This window comes from Ambystoma mexicanum, chromosome 4p (assembly GCF_040938575.1).
Source record: "Ambystoma mexicanum isolate Mex_15411 chromosome 4p, UKY_AmexF1_1, whole genome shotgun sequence".
Taxonomy (NCBI): Eukaryota; Metazoa; Chordata; class Amphibia; order Caudata; family Ambystomatidae; genus Ambystoma; species Ambystoma mexicanum.
The window spans coordinates 289,645,732-289,663,444 of record NC_090927.1 but is presented as its reverse complement, the minus strand read 5'-3'; the positions used below and the strand labels follow the sequence as shown (position 1 = coordinate 289,663,444).

At 41.7% G+C, this 17,713-nt stretch overlaps 1 protein-coding gene across 1 annotated transcript in view; it reads left to right on the top strand.

The window, feature by feature from the left end:
• Nucleotides 1-17,435, top strand: part of PTCHD4 (patched domain containing 4) — a 615,564-nt gene extending 598,129 nt beyond the window's left edge. The window contains exon 3 of the mRNA XM_069605843.1: nucleotides 10,138-17,435. Within this exon, the coding sequence (XP_069461944.1) occupies nucleotides 10,138-11,771 (1,634 nt within the window). The 3' untranslated portion in view covers nucleotides 11,772-17,435. The remainder of the gene's footprint in view (nucleotides 1-10,137) is intronic.
• Nucleotides 17,436-17,713: the final 278 nt, after the last annotated feature.

Sequence of the window (17,713 nt, the reverse complement as noted above, 5' to 3'; positions counted from 1 at the left end):
AGGGTGGTCTGGGGGAGCGTGAAACCCCCATTTTCTGAACATTCCCACCATAGACGGTGGGGGTTGGAGGTGAAGCAACGCTGTCTTTTTTTGCTTTTTGTAGGCCGCATAAAATCAGCTGAAAAAAATCAGTCTTTTTGTTAGGCAACCTGCAAAAAGCGAAAATAAGACATACAGCCTCGTTCCAAGTATGGAGGTAGCCATGCCGCTATTAGCGGCATGGCTACCCCCATACTGGGTACCGGGTCCGGGTTCCCGGAATGGGGAAGTACCGGGCTATACCGACATTGGAGGGCCCGATAATTCCCCTTCCCGGGAACCCGGACCTGGTACATGCCCATTCCCATTCGAGCCCCGGTAGGGCTCAATGGGAATGGGGAGAATGGGGAGGATGCAAACAACAGGCCCGTTAATGACGGGTCTGTTGTTTGCATCCTGGTCTGCTCGCGGGACACGCTAAGGATGCCTGGTAAATCAGGCGTTCTTAGCGGGTGCTGCGAGGAGACCTCTTAATGGGGCGGTAGAGGGATAACGGGGCCGGCATCTCTACCAGCCCTGTTATCCCTCTACCGCATACCTCGTAATGAGGCCCATAGAACCGATTTTATACATCAACGTGACAACGAGTCAGAGTTGCGGGCCAGCTGAACCCCAGAGCAGGCTCTGTTGATAAGAAGTTTCATTGTTTTGGTCATTTACATAGCATTAGTTTAGTTCAGGGTGTGATATATAAAAGGTCTCACTCATGAATGCTTTAATAGCCGTAGGTCTGCTCCATATAGGACACCAAGTGTGACATATGTTGCAGTTAAAACACGAGCCACACTGACCATGATGATTATCATTTGCGTGGTGCAGACGGCAAACTGAGTTTTCTGCTAGCTTATTGCACTAGCAATTGTGAGCCATGGTTCTCTATACAGAAATCATTTATATGTTGTGGTCACATTGTTAAATGTACTGTCAAGGCATTTTAAATCTATGTACACTCACAAATGTACTACCCTTTTGTGTCGGGTTTGTTTGTGCCCCTTCCACCACCTCAACAAGGGGATCGTGGACTTTCCAGCTCCCTCAAAACGTCAACTGTGAAAATGAGAATCATAGGGGCAGAAAATTGACATTTTATTTCTGCAAAGGATGATATTTCTTATTACTCTGTGATCAAATGTGATTGATATAGGAGTAAAAGGGGATTGGAAGATGTCTTTCCTCCACAACTAACCCAATAAGTCTAATTTCTCATCACAAGTGTATGCTTAACTAATTCATGTTTTTCAGTGTTTAACTTTTTTACTAGCTGATCTATGCTGTTGCCAGCATATAGATCATAAACCCTCAGCCACATCACCTGCCCTGCTCTATACCACCCCCATGTGGTCGCTTTTGCCATTCTTGCCTACATGCTCTTTACTAGAGGGTAGACGTCTTACAGTGACCCATTGCTGCTTTGCAAGAAATCTATGTTTTTTTTTTTTACATTTCTAATAACTCATTCTTGTTTGGCCATGTACAGTCATTGCAATGTCTTACATTGTTGCACAGTAAACTGAAGCTGTGCCAACGTAGGAGAAAGGGGACTATGAAACAGGATGGGATATTGCTTCAGCCTCTTTAAAGTACTCACACCCAGCCCTACAGATAAGGGGTATTCCACCACTTTTACTCCCTCAAAATCTGAAAATACACCCAAAAAATGAAAACAGGAAGTAAAAATACTCCAACAAAAAATAGGAAACACGCATAGAACCTTGCACCCCTGTCTTCACCCCCACCGCTCCATGGGTATGTTTGGACTAGTAGCGCACGTAGTAACACAGGAAGAAACTCCCATTATTACTGCATGTTCCAAAGTGGTAAAGATGCATCTTTTAATGTGCATGAATAACTAGGATCAAAGACATTTTTGTAACAAAAATATTTCTGTTTTACAGTTAGAACATTTTGACTCCCTTATAAAATAACCGCATTGCAAATGGAACTTTTCTTTTTCTCCCCAAAAATAATTATACTCCCAACTTTAAAAAAATAGGGTGTACAATACTCCCACTTCAAAATCTTATCTGGAGCACCAATCACACCTTACTCTGTCTCTCCTCTTAAGGAATCTCTGAAAGTCCTTATTGTTCACTATGAAATAACTCAGCACATTGACTCCAGGCAGGTTGGCTTTAAGTGAATAACTTGTCCCTTTTCTAATTCCTTGTCTGCAAATCAGTCCATGGTCTTCCCGCCAACTAGCCAACTCTTTTGTTCATGGTGCTCCACTTCTTGCATTCCCAAGCCCTACTCAACCTTGCTGTCCCTCACACACTTTGTGGTGCATCTCCCCTCCTGCCCTTTACCCTCTTTTCCCCTTAATTCAAATACCACCACCACCTCCCCACCCCTACATCAAGAATTCTAAAAGAGAGCAAGCCTTCAAGATTACACTGAAATTGCATCATCTATTCTTTAAAGGAGCACTGGAGCTATACAGTGGAATTATCACCTCAACACCCTTGATAATGTGACCTGCTGTCATCATTCTGTATTGCTCGCAGGCCCTGATCCATCCTTTGATTATTGCTTATCCACGTTCTATTGTCTTACTAGTATTAAGCACAGAACCCTGGAATGCTAGCTCACTGTTATTACTCTTGTGTAGTTCTGCTGATCCAGGCACTATGTTATCTCAATTAAATACAAATGGGTAAAGCAGAAAACAGGTGTTCCAGTGGTGTAAATATTGTTTAGGCTTCATGGAGCACAGTATGTGCAAAAATAAAAAATAAATCATTTCACTGTAAACTATTATTTGTTAGACAGATTTTGTCTCTTTTTGATGTGGTATTAAATCACAGAATGAGAAAGTCAGATGCTATCCTTCACTAAATGGATGCCGGATTTTAACACAGAGACCCGTGCGGCACGTCATCTCAGTAAAACAACGGCATGACCTGAAAATACCCATTCAGGTAAGAGCAAGATGGCCATTTAAAGGTATTATTTGACAACTTATTGCCACGGATACACCTTGTAATGGTGGAATCGCGAAGTTCTCAAAGACATTTTGTACCACTATAAATACATTTCCGAGCACAAAATCTAATTAAGACAGGAACAAAATGAACCCCGGCTGCTAGAACATCGATGTTAAGCTGTGCGCTTCAGTCCAGCACTGGGAACCCCGCGAGAGCCCTGCGGCTGAGTCTTCGTGCCTTAATTTTGCAAGTTTATGTCGTCGGAGTTCAATTAGTTTTCTCCGACCAAATTACCACTGAGGGCCTTTTTTAATACCAACTTTTAATCATTGCCCTAAGTAGACATTCTTTATTATTAGAAACCTGCCATGAATAATACATGCTTCATTAAAGAGCATTGTATTAAGTTATGCATCTTGTGAAAATGCCTTTAATCACTAATGCATATTCCAGCCAGCCCTTACTCTCGCATTGCCAGTAACGCCTTGAAATGTGCCTGGGAAGGTTGAGGTTCAAGAGAATATAATTTAGATCCTCTTTGTCCCACTGAGTATCCCACCCTCATGATATACTGCACACATTTATCATGGAATAATGATGAGTGTTTACATTCAGGCAAACGCCCCAGGTCTAACAAAAGGCCTCATTATGGGTCTGGCGGTAACCCTGCCGGTGATACCGGAGGGTTGCTGCCGGAACAGAAAAGTATTACCAACGCCTGACTTGCCGGTAACAACGCGAAGTCAGCCGCCGGTAATTCTGTTAATCCCCATTCCCATGGAGGACTAATGGAGCATTTATAATGGTGCCGGTGCTTCCATGATGGCTTGCCTGCCATGGCCGCTGTGCCCGGCAGGGTCTGCCCTATCGGGCACAGTGGCTCCGGCAGGCAAACCCGTAGTGTGCCAGTCTGGAAACAATGGTGCTGGTAGGGTTACCAGCACCGTTGTTTCCGGACCGGCACACTTGTAATGAGGCCTTATGTATACTTTGCTGGACACATACTATACTTTTATGGAGACGTCGACTTTGAGCATATTACACAGAGAGCCTAATTTAGAACGCAATTTTCAATGGGATTGCACCATTGTAAAATGCTTTTGTAAATCAGGCCCAGAGGATCACAAAAGGTAAAGAGAGGGACAACTTTGGTAAAAACAAGAAACTCTGGGACTGATTTACAAAGCGTTTTTCAGCAGGCTCGCTCTCTAGCTCTCAGAAGACATCAAGACACCTAAATCAAACAGAACAAGTCTTGAATTTGAAATAATGTCACTGTCCCCTCCTCTAAATGAGGACATATCTATATGTGCATGCCTTGTTTTAAAATAATTTATAATGGCATATTTAAGTGCACTGTACACTAGATCAAATGTTTGGGTCTGATGAGAATGTCACAATATCGATGACTGTGTCCCATGCATGGAGTTTATTGCATGTGAGTGCTAAAGTAAAAATAGATCAGGTTTTATTCTCAGTTGTCAAATAATTAATGCCATGTTCATGATCTACAACACCTTCCGAACAATTTTCCTGAAATGCCGGATATAAATGGCGTTCATACTGGCTATGTCCCTGCAACGCTATACAAGCAGTGAAAGAAGGCATTTGGAAAATTGAAATAACTTGGGAGATTCAAGCAGGACTGAATGTATTGTCCCACCCAAAATAAAATCCACCCTGATATTCAGAAAATCCCGAATGAAATGTATTAGAAAAATCTCAAAATTGTGAATTTAAGTGCCTATGTTTTACTTACTCATATTAAGGGGAAGAAATGGCCGGAGTTTCTTTTAGTGGACGAGCAAGTGGTTCTAACCTTCCTGCTCATTAACAAGCGACCCAATCATCATGTCTGTTACACTTCATCTCTGTGGGTTTGGGATGACAGCTTGTCTTGGAAGCAAGGCTACACCGAGCTACATGGGTTCGATAGCTGGTCCTGCACTTAGTGGCTGGAGTCCGGCATGAACTCCGTTATGAGAGACCAATTTTATGTTGTGTCATTTCTCAAACCTTGAGAAAGTGCTACGTTTTTTGGGATGCACTTGTCAGCTTTATTTGGCCGTGCTGATCTGATATTTAAAGGGTTGGTACACGTAGTTTGGGCTGATATCAAGAGCATAATTATATGCTTAAAGAATGGGCCTCATTAGGACCCAGGCGGTAAGGGGTTTACGGCGGCGTAAACAGCGCCGACCCTTACCGCCTGATTCCGAGGTCCCTTAGCGCCATGGAGGATTTAACACCTGCTTTTAGCAGGTGTTAAAATCCATGGCGCTAAGGGACCTTGTTGTTAATTACGCCACCGTAATTTACGGTGGCGTAATTAACGCCTTCCCCACTCCCATTATGCCCTATGGGGCAAAAATGGGAATGGGGAAGGGTAAATGGGGATTGGGGACTTACCGCCCCGCCAACCTCGGAATGGGGCGGTAAGTCCGCCAACCACCATGGCGTAAACGTAGTTTACGCCATGGTGGTAAAGGTACGACCCAGGCGGTAACTTACCGCCTGGGTCGTAATGAGGCCCAATATATGTTAATGTACTGACTTTTGCCCTCATTACAACCCCGGCGCTAAACCATGGCGCTATTAGCACCATGGTTGGTGCCGGTGTTGTAACGAGTCTTCCATGGTGAAATGGGGAAATACCGCCCCATTCCAAGGTTGGCGGGCGGGATTTCCCCATTTCACCATGGCCCTTCCCCATTCCCATTTTCCCCCCATAGGGCTCAATGGGACTGGGGAAGGCGCTAAGTATGGTACCGCAAATTGCGGTACCGTAGTTAGCACCGAGGTCCCTTTGCGGCACCCTACTTTAACGGCTGGTAAAACCAGCCGTTAAGGTCGGGTCCGGCAAAAAGACCTCGTAATCAGGCGTTAAGGGTTTAACGGCGCCGACACCTTTTACGGCGCCGTTAAACCCTTAAAGCCAGGGTCGTTATTATGTCATTTTTTAAATCTGATATTAGGCTATGAAAATAGAAAATACATCTGAAAAATCTCATGTATCCAGCATGAGTACCAGCTAACTATTCTTCATGTTGGATGTATGTCAAATGGTTATCATTCTGAAGCCTGGCTTTATCTTTCGATTTATTTGACTATCAAGCCCAGTGCTAGCATGGTGTGGCGACCGCCCCTGACTGAGACGTTTTTTTCACGAATCCCAGAGCACTACAATGATCAGGATGCTCATAGTGTGTAGAGATAGAAGCGTGTTGGTGTCTGTCCATCAGTAAGAAGCCACGTCTCCCCTTCCCTACCACACCTTAGTCTGTTTGAACTGCTCATAAGGTATTTTAAGAAGAAAATTGGAAGAATATCAAACATGGAATTCTGACTCTGGTAATAAAGTCTTTGATCACACATTTTTCCTGGTGAGGTTAAATAATATATCTTTAAATTACATTACTATTGAGACTTTATTGTATTGCCTATCGTTGTCATTTAGTCCCACTATAAAATGTCAGTGTGTATTTCTAGTGTTTTGTCAAATCTATTATATTGACATGTTTGATTATCTCACTGTTTCTCTATATAATGTTGAGTATAAGCTTTACCACATCCTTCACTCATAGAAATGCCTATCAGCCAAACATTACCGCAGACACATTTCTTTTATGTCCTTGCCATTAGACTCATACAGTAATCACACTATGGGCTGCGAAAAAAATGATACCATTATCTGTTAATTACTTTACCATTATAATCTTATGATAGTAGCAACTCTTTTGAATAAAGTCTTTTGCAAGTAAGGAATGATAGTAAGTAAGTTAGGTTAAATGTCATTTGTAATAGCTCATTGCAAGTAAGTTCTCATGTCAAATTGCCCCTTCACTTACCGATTTACTGTGAGTGGTGCTGCTTGGGTGATGAACACTCTGGGGCTGATTTACAAGTCGCCCCGTAATTCGGCGATGGCGACCTGTTATGTTTACACTTTCACATACACAGGTCCCTGCCTCCAAACGTTCACAATTTGTATGCTGGAGTATACGTTTGTGCGCAACCCTTTTGCACTACGCTGTGCAAATGAAGTAAACACTGCCCGCCATGTATGCATGACAGGAGACATGTAGAATCGATTCCTATGGTGCCTGCTATCAATTGCCTCTGTACGAATCCACAGCGTTAGTATTTGTATGGCACAGAGGAAGGGAGCGGCGGAAATGTACATTACGTTCCGCCAGGGGCGTTGCTAGGGGGGGGCTAAAGGGGCTATAGCCCCTGATCTTTTGGTTGTAGCGCCGGATAGAATCTCAGGAGCTACAGCCAAAAGACTAGCTAGCCCCCACTCCTGACAGTTCCGACATCAGTTTAGCCCCGGGTCTTTTCCAGACGTAGCAACTCCCCTGCGTTCCGCTCCTCCTCTCCGCCTCACAAACACATGAAAATGGGGCGTCACGTAAACGAAGCAAGCTTTTGCACATTTCGTTGACGTTAGGCTGAGCCCAAAAATGTGCTGCACTGTGTTTTCTTAAAAGGTGGTATTGTTTAGACTAATCGAAGAGCAAGGTATAGTAACCAATCAAATCAACGAGAATATAAGTGAAAGAAGAAAGCGGTAAAAAAGGCTAGATACAATGTCAAATTTAGAACTGAGATATACAAGAAGCAGAGAAAATGGAATGAATGACAATAAAAAGAAAACTACTGAAAAAGTAAAAATAAGGAAAATGTGAACAGAGAGACGTGTACAAAAAGGCGTCAGCAGGAAGAGATTTTTTACATTGGCGGTATAAATAATATTGGAAGGCACAAGAAAAAATGAAATAAAAGCAGGGTTATAAAAAGAGAATAGTGATAGGGGGTAAAATCCACAACGGGGCACAGTATTTAAAAACAAAATTGGCAATGCCAACAGTTTTTGCTTTTGTGTAGAAATGGAAAAGTTATTTGCCGGGCATTGCCATAATGGTACTAACTGGCCATTAATGGTAGCAGCTGGAAATTGGTACACATACTGCAGAAACTGTTGGATTTGCCAATGTGTGCTTTTAATGGGACCCCAGTGAAGGACACGCATACTGCTTAGAAATGAAGTGGCTAAAAACAGGCCTGGTTAGGACATTTCTATTATGCCAGCAGTGCCTTAACAGCATTAATTGAACTATACGCTTTCAGAAGCCTGCTTTGAAAAAAAACCTTGCATGCGCTTTGAATGCAAAGTTTGATTTTAAAGCTTGATAACGGCTCCGAGAGGTCAGAGGAAGTTGTGTTTGTGGGGTGCAGGGAGGAGGGGTCAGAAATTGGGTGGGAATGGCATAGGAACAGCATGGCCATGGGCAGTAAAGGGTAGGTAAATGTCCAAACAACACGTACAACAACACGTACAATCATTGTGTCCATCATCATATGCCATCTCTCCCTAACTGTACTCTAATGCATTTGTTTCGGCTTGTAGGCGGTGCTAAAGCACCACCTTATAGCTAATACTGAAAAGAGAAAAAGGAAAGGAAAGCATAAAAAAGAATGCATAGACAAAAAAAGAAATGAAATAATAGCAAAGGGCTTAGGATGCAATAAAATGACAACTCCTGGATGTGACAGTGATACTGAAAGTCTCCTCAGATCACCATGGTGTTTTAGATGCATTCAGTCTATATACTTGTTTTTCTGCTGGGATCACAGAGCTCACCTAAAACATATTTGAATATCCTTAAGTACACAGGGGTGATATTATATCTCATATGACAACTGTCAATGCATTTATCCATGTTAAGTTAATTGACATCCACAATTAATAAGTGCCCACATTACTGAGTCATCAATTGACTCACATTGCTAGCATAATAGCACATCCAGAGAGCACAGTGTGTGTCTCTGTGGGCGTGTTGTTGGATGGCTACTGTCATATGTAATGTCAGACCGCCATTTTGTTTTCTTGTTGTGCAAGATGAAGCTCCCACACTGTGACGCCATCAATCATCCTCCATCCTGCACATCACCTCCCAGCCAGCTGCCCAGGAAGAGAGAATAGCAGAACAGTTACAAATCGCTTGGCTGGATCCTCAACGATTATCTAGGTTTTGTGCACTGAACTTTACCTTGCCAGAAAAAAACAAAGAGAATTCTTCCTTATAAAGAAAAATACCAACTCCAACAAATAGACCACATTAGAAAAACATTGAACGCAAGAGAAGTTTAGCGGATGTTCCGAAACACATATCATGAAACTGGAGCAGAAAAAAGTATTTGGAACTGGTTGGCGGGAAATTCCACCCGGAGTTACCTGCTAAAGGCAGGCCGACTGTCTCGACTGGCATAGAGATATGGTCTGGAGATTTGATGGGCTTTGATGAGTGGCGCTCACATCGGTTGCTGACATATCTCAGGACCAGTGGTGGCACCAGCACGTCAGAGCAGATCCAAGGAAATTGTGTGATATTATTATCAAATACACCTTTTAGTTCAGTGTTTTTTTCCAGTTAAGGACAGATAGAGGTGCTCCCTCGAATGTTAGTGGTTTATGCCATAAACATATACAGTAGAAATATAATCATTAATTAGGCTGTTATAAAGCACACAATTTTCACCACACTTTTTTTTTACTGCTAATCTTTTCCCACGTTTATCTGGCAAATTGCAAGGGTTAAGTTTGGGGCGGCAGTATGGGATCGGGAGAGGGTTAGGGATGAGAGTGTAAGGTGGCTTGCGAAAAGACTACAAAATATGCAGTAAAAAACACAGGGATAAATGCTCCCTGAAAACACATGGAACCCGATACGCAATTCTTTACATGTTTTTAGAGATTTCACAATGAACAGTGATTTTATAGACACATTTTTTCTTTAAAAAATGATGATCCGAAAATCTTCACATCCAGATCTTTTTGAGTTGGATACAAATCTTTGCTCTTTTCCAAGTTTATCTATTGTTGCAATCTATGTTTCCTAATCTTTGCAGTTAGTAAGTTTGTTTATCATATTCATATTTCCTGCCCGATATCCTGATCTGTTTGTCATTTCTATCTTTTAGCTTATTTTCTAATTCGTTCTTGATGAATGTGAAATAATTACTCCAAACCTTCTATTTTTGGCCTATGTTAAATAAAGTTGTTTTTCCTCACTACATGCATCACTGCCAGTGCTATTAATGTTTTATGTTTATGTCTGCCTGCACTGCTATACTCTTCAACTCACTTCTTGTTTTGTTGTTGTTGTTGTAGGTCATGGAACGAAAGGGGTGTTCGAGCTTCTTTCTGGGTGGCGCAGAACTAGAGAAACGTTACCATTCAAAGACAGAGTCGCTGGAGCATATTCTGACGTCATGGTTTCCTACACAATGACAAGCTCTCTGTACATCATCACATTTGGAATGGGGGCTAGCCCGTTCACGAACATTGAGGCAGTCAAAGTATTTTGCCAGAACATGTGCATCACCATTGTACTGAACTACTTCTACGTCTTCTCTTTCTACGGCTCCTGCCTAGTCTTTGCCGGACAGTTGGAGCAGAACCGCTACCACAGCGTCTTTTGTTGCAAGATTCCATCCGAGGATTATTTGGACCGGCAGCCCATTTGGTTCCAAACCATGATGAGCGACGGACACCAGCATTCTTCTCACCATGAGCCAGACCCTTACGAGAATCATTTCATTCACCACTTTCTACGAGAGCACTACAACGAGTGGATTACCAACACCTACGTGAAGCCTTTTGTGGTGATATTGTACCTCATTTACGCATCGTTTTCCTTCATGGGCTGCTTGCAGATCAGCGGCAGCTCAAACATCATTAATCTGGTAGCCAGTTACTCGCCGAGCGTATCTTATGCCGCCAACCAACAAAAGTACTTTAGCAATTACAGCCCTGTTATAGGCTTCTATATCTATGAACCTTTGGAATACTGGAATGCCACTGTCCAGGAGGACCTCAAAACCATTAGCCATGGTTTCAACACAGAGTCCTGGATTGAACAGTATTACCAGTACCTGAAAGCGGGAAACATCTCTGCCTCTAACAAAACCGATTTTATAAGCATCTTGCAAAATTCCTTTTTGAAAAAAAACGAATTTCAGCACTTCAAAAATGATATAATCATCTCTAAGTCAGGGGACGACATTAACATTGTTGCTTCTCGCATGTATCTGGTGGCCAAAACAAGTGAGAATACTCAGAGGGAAGTGGTTGAGTTGCTTGAGAAGTTAAGACCACTTTCTCTGATACAGAGCATTAAATTCATTGTTTTTAATCCCACCTTTGTTTTTATGGATCATTATGGCTTGACAGTAACCATGCCTGTCCTCATTTCAGGCTTCAGTGTCCTGCTGATGTTGATATTGACCTTTTTCCTGGTGATTAATGCATTGGGGAACGTCTGGGTGATTGTCACAGTCACCTCCATTGAGTTGGGAGTCCTTGGGTTGATGACGTTATGGAATGTTGACATGGATTGTGTGTCAACCATGTGCCTTATATACTCCTTGAACTTTGCCATAGATCACTGTGCCCCCCTACTTTACACTTTTGTGCTAGCCACCGAGCACACCCGAACGTTGTGCATTCAAGACTCCCTCATGGAGCACGGGACGGCCATTTTCCAGAATGTCACCTCTTTCCTCATTACGTTGGTCCCGCTTCTTTTTGTGCCTTCAAACCTGACCTACACACTGTTCAAATGCTTGATGCTGACTGGCGGCTGCACGCTGCTTCACTGTTTTGTCATCTTGCCCGTTTTCCTGACCTTCTTTCCACCATCTAAGAAGCGCCACAAGAAAAAGAGACGGGCCAAACGGAAAGAGCGGGAGGAGATTGAGTGCATAGAAATTCACGAGAACCCAGAACCTGTGACAGGAGTTTGAAAGGCCTTTAAAATCAATGCACAGGAGTGTTGCAGAGTTGCAGGGACGATAGGGAGGATCTGAGCTGCTTGTGCTGGCCAGGTATATCAAGGCAAGGAAGACAAGAAAGGCATCACGAGACACAAAGGAGCAGACAGACTCATGGCAAGAGGACAAATCAAAGTTTTTCTTGAAATCCTTATTTTACCTGAAAGGCACACTTGGTTGGCCACTAAACGCTGGCAGAGTATACACTTAAGTTAAGGATGTGATACAAACATTTGAAGATGCAGATGAAAGGTCATTTTCAGAAGGACTCCTAAAACAACACAATAGAGCAAAAAAGATCAAGATAAAAGTAGGGAGCTTATGTTCTAGAGCAGACTTTAGAAAATAGAGAAATCTATGCAAAATGCTCGTTTTATTAAAACAATGTCTGTGTTCTTTTTTTATACAATCCATATTTATAAAATTATTGATAATCAATAGTGCACTGATGGTGGTATATTCATCAATCTTTATTTTTGGTAAAATTGATGGCTACCCCAAAGATCTTAAATGTCTTTTGAATTAGAATAAGACCTAGAAAAAATAAATGTGTGCTTTAAGGCTGTCTGGCTGCAGTCTCATCAACAGGAAAAGGACAGAGCAAGGACAAGGTAACATGGCTGACTCCCCATTCAAAATTCTTGGGCTAAGTAACTCACCCATCACTCCTGCTTTAAAAGATATTATTTATGTTTAAATAAATGTGTCCTGTCTGTTTGGCACATCACGAAGTTTAAACTCTTTTCCTACACTGGAGGGTTTTCAGATACATTTTAATTTAAGAAAAAGAAGCCTACAAAATACACTACACTTTTTTTAATTGTTTCAACTTTGAAGTAAATGAGAGCAACTGCTCATGCCAGAAGAGAACCCCTTGTGGTCTTCAAGATACCTCTTGATGATTCAGATCTAGTTACCTCTAAGAGAAAATTGCTGTACAAGCCACCATGCTTAAATGTGGAACTATTTTGTCATTTTTCTTAATTATATAGATAATTAGATATTGGAAAGGCCAAGCCATCTAGCAGTGTTCTAGTGAACCACTTAATAGACACATCTAGCTCAATGAACACTGAACCACAGCATGAATGCTTAGGGTTTGAGGAGAAGAATATAGCTAAGGATGGAATATTTCAGTGTGTGAGTGGTGTGTGGGTGTGATTTATGCCATTGCACACACAATACATGTCTATATATACACACGCACACACGCAAGCAGGGCCCGAGTCAAAGAGTTCACCAATTGGATTGGACACAGTACAGGTGTAAGTTACTCCTAAGTATGGTCATCATGTGAAAGGAACTTACACTGGACATGCCATTCACAATTTAGCATGTCAAAAAATGTGCTAACTTACACTTGTCAGAACTTGCATTTAAATGGTAGTGTTCGCAAATAAACACCATTATCTCTGGAAATGTAGGACTACGTGCACGTGATGCACACACAGAGCACATTACTATTGTTTGTTTTTGTTTATTGTGGTTTGGTTCACAACTATCAAAAGACATCAATTAAACAATACATATTTCCATCAAGATGCACATATACAATACAATATTTACAGAATTTTGAATACCATGTAAAACAATCATTGCTTTCACAAACGCTATCACTACTCTTGACAGCGCTGTCTCTTGGGTCGCAAACATTTTAAGCCAAAATTGGTCAGTTTGCAAACTTGTCCCATGATGTGCGAATGTACTCAGCCAGTACTTGCGTGTTGGAAATTGAATATCACACTCTACAGGCCAATGGCTAAGAGTCTCGATATACGCTTTGCAAACTGACATAATCTGTCCTCTCTTGCAACCCGTCTTCTAGCGCACATCACTTCATAAGTTAAACATAAGTTCAGTTTGAAGCTAATATACCATTTCTAAAATCACAAGAAGGAAAGCGAAGCAAATAATTAGACACCAAGGAGCAAATGATGGAACTGTGCATAACTTAAGCCTGAGCAAAGAGCGAAAAAGGTATTTACAATTTCACACTTTTGAATTCCTTTTTTTCTCCTGCTTGCAAACTCTTCTCTTATGCCTGTTCTCTCCTAATACACACATTCTGCCAATTAGAAAATAATGAATACTCTTTTCTGCACTGACAGTAGCTCTTACATTCAGTTCTGTTGAGTGTGCTTTAAGTGTGCAGATTAGTGTGGAAAACTTATTCAAAATGTTTGTGAGCACCTGCAAAATATGATTTGATAGGTGTTAACCTAATTGAACACTCACTATTTCGGATTTAGAAGTTGCACAGACTTACATTACACAGCGGGACGTACCTTATGCCGAAACATACATACATTCTCAGTCACCTAAATGCTTTTGTGAATTAATCGTTAGTTATTTTGGAAATTAATCCTAACTTAAAGATTTTTTTTTCATAAGTCAAACTTACTTTTGGAAAAAGCTATGCAAATGAAGCTATAATGTCATTCTCTGTTGTGATGAACAAGTTGAGTACACCATGGAAAAGGCTCTTGCATGAAGATTGAGTGGGCAAAGAAGCTTGGTGATTGTGACAACATAAGGCGCTAAATAGAGAACAGGCTTCACATTGTGAAAATCTATGGGCAAATTACAACAGCCATATCAAAAGCATAGGCTTGTTGATGCAGTTGTGATTAGGCTTTATGCATTGAGAAATATTCCCTAACTTGGAAGTCACTGCTGTGAAAATTAGGAATGGACTAGCACCAACCCTTCATGAGGAAGTTCCAATGTGGTAGAGCTTCATGTGAGCTTTGTGACAAAGATTCCATATTTTATTTACACGGAAAAGTTGGCAGAAGACCCATACTAAATTGATCGCACAATCTAGGTGCGCTTATATTTAAGGGTTGGATTTGTAATGGCAAGGGTGTTCTGTTGCTATGCCGGCATGCTATGTATATCTCTACTGTTGTCTCCTTCCTGTGCCTTCAACCTTTGCAGTTGACTTGCTAGGCAGTGAACTATACATTGACACCACTATGTGTTCCATGGCACACCAGGTATTGTCAAAGGTTATGTTTAACTCACCCCCATCACAAATAGCTTTTCTTGCTACCCAGTGCTGCATTTTCGCTACATTGATCAATCGGTCCATATGTCCTTGAAAATGGCTGACACTTTTGGATGGTCTGTACATAGCACTGCCTGCTCCCTCAGGAGCAACATGTTGTTAATCAAACAAACATGGTTTCATGCAGAATTTGGACCATACATACATGTTTGTTACAAATGACATTTTTCATAGCTAAAAATCAGAAACATGTAGGCAACCATGGTTATCAAATAATTCACGTTGGCAACCCAGTTACATCCATTGACATATGTGCTACTGATTTCCTTATGTGAGCGAAATCTACATTTTTAAAACCTGTAATAATAATAACACTGTTGCCCAAACTGTTCATGTGTCCATAGATGTATGCCTGCCTAGCAACATTCTACCAATGTGCCCTGCTTATTTCAGGCGTGTATGCAGAGGTAGAACATTAACTAAAAGGTAGTGGGAAATTGACCCTGGCTGGGCTGCAGTCGGCTATTTAGATCTCTCTTTCATTGCCAAGCCTGATATGGCATTGTATATTGTTTTACAACAGTTTTACAACAGGGGGAAATCGTTTCAACCACATGGATACAAAAAAAACAATAAAAAGCTATTGGTTTTGTCCACCAGTTGTGGATTGTGCAATGTTGTAAAGAAGAATTCAATGGGTATGATGAGCATCTAATAATAAATAATAATTAGGCTTTTATATAGCGCTACAAACCCTCAGGTATCTGAGCGCTGCTTATTATTACCCACGGTGTGTGGTGCTCATTTATCGACCTCGGAAGGATGAAAGGCTGAGTTTGGCCCCGCCGGGATTCGAACCTGCGTTAACAGGCTCTGCACGGGTGTCAAAGCGGGCGCTCTACTCGCTGTGCCACTTGACCGGCTGCTTCTTTGATCTGCTTCTCAAGTTGTACAGCGTACTTTACCAAATGTGCCACTTAAACAGAGCCTACCCACTTATTACTGCTTACTAACACAGCAGGTGCTGCAGTGATTAGCTTCAAATAACAAATCAAGTAAAATTAAAAGGCATGCATAGACTGCAAAACAATCTGTTCTACATCTATGAACATATTTGTGAAAAGTGGTGGAGCTACAACCAGTACAAAACAAAAGTAATGGGACTTAGTTCCTGTTAGTTCCCACTCACTTTGACCTCTGCGTATTTTGACAAAACCTAATTACAATGTGTAGGGCGTCCAATCCAATATAAACATTTCATTCCCTCACCCGCAGAAGTGTCGTGTTGTTTGAGAGCAGAGACACCTGTGGGGAAAGAAAAGGAGTAGTACTCTAAAGAGAGAAGTAGACAGTACAAGGCTCTTAAACTGAACGCGCTGTCTGACTAGAGAGCAAGTAACTTTTTTCAGGGTGACAAGAAATGTGAGTAGAGCGATGAACATCTTAGATCATGCCGACTGTGGAGTTGTGCAGAATTTTAGGATGGCCAAAGGAGGTGGAAGGGAGGCAAAGAACGGCAGTTAGAATAGGGGTCAGCATGGCATCATTACGAGTTTGGTGGTAATGCAGATGTAAATCTCCTGAAACACTCATTTACCGTTTCTGTTAACTGAGGTTAACATGGGATTCGGAGTGATGGAACAGCAGTGTAAATCCCCATTTTTTTAATTCTATGTGATTCCATGAGGATTTGGGTGGTAATTTTGCTTCGGTAATTCAACAAATTTTTAACATAAAGTGGAGGTAAATCCCGAGCTTTAAATCAAACTAGGAATACAGTGGCGTAGTCAAAAGGGTGGTAACTCTGTTACCACCAAAAAAGTGGTAGTAACTGAATTACAGCCACTTTGTTATCGTACTGTCCAAAACATAATGAGGCCCATTGCGTTTAGAGGAACACATTGATTTTGTGTAGCATTAAAGCTGGGTGATGAATGCCTTCTTGGCATCAACCGTATGGGATTGGCCCGAAAGGCCCACAGCTCACTGTGTGGTTCTTTTTACTTCAACTAGCTCCTTGGTAAATCATTTAGGCTGCAGAGAGTTGCAGGCCCGAGAAAACCATTTGGAAGGAATGAGGGAATTAAGAGGGGAGCACATCCATTTTTAAAAGCCTCAGCGCCTACGTCAGGGTTGTCAGGGGGAGAAGGGAGGGTATCAGGCACAAACACAGTCACAAGTAATTCTGCCTAATATGTAATTGAGCCACGTTGGTCAAATAACTACACTAGATGCCTGCCACTGCATCGTCAAAGTGGCAAGTTTAGCTGCATCGACCAGTCTTTAAATGTAGAACTCGTCATTGCTCTGCAGCCACAAGAGCATTGCTGTTTCCACATGACGGGTGAGTAACTCTCCTGCCCACCATGGACTGTGGAATGATACCCATCGTTGTGTTCCTCTACCCTCATGTTTACTACTTTATACAAGGAATGTCAGGACCCAACTGACCAATGTGTCTCTGGAGCAACCACTCTCATTACATCTAACAGCTATTGGAACCTCTTCTGACTTTTTGCAGGCTGTTGTAGACTCTTCTGGAGGTACATTTGTAACCACGTATGAGCCATGTTTATGGCTAATATGAAGTGGATAGTTTCAACGCCCTGATCCCTGAGGACTTGTGCGCGCTATATATTTACAAAAATAAATAAATAAAAGAATGAGAAGTGGATTGCAAATGCGTAGTCAATCAATCAATCAATCAATCCACCGGACCCAGTCTATCAATTTCTTTAAATACAATGTATTGGGGCCTTTGCAAATTATTCATCAATGGGTTGTAGATGTTTATTCGGATGAGTGGCTAGTGAAAAAAAGTGGTGAGCTGAACATAGATGGGGAGTTTCAGAGCAGAGATATACGACTTCCTTTGGAGCTATTGCACATTAATTAGCCCATCACAGGT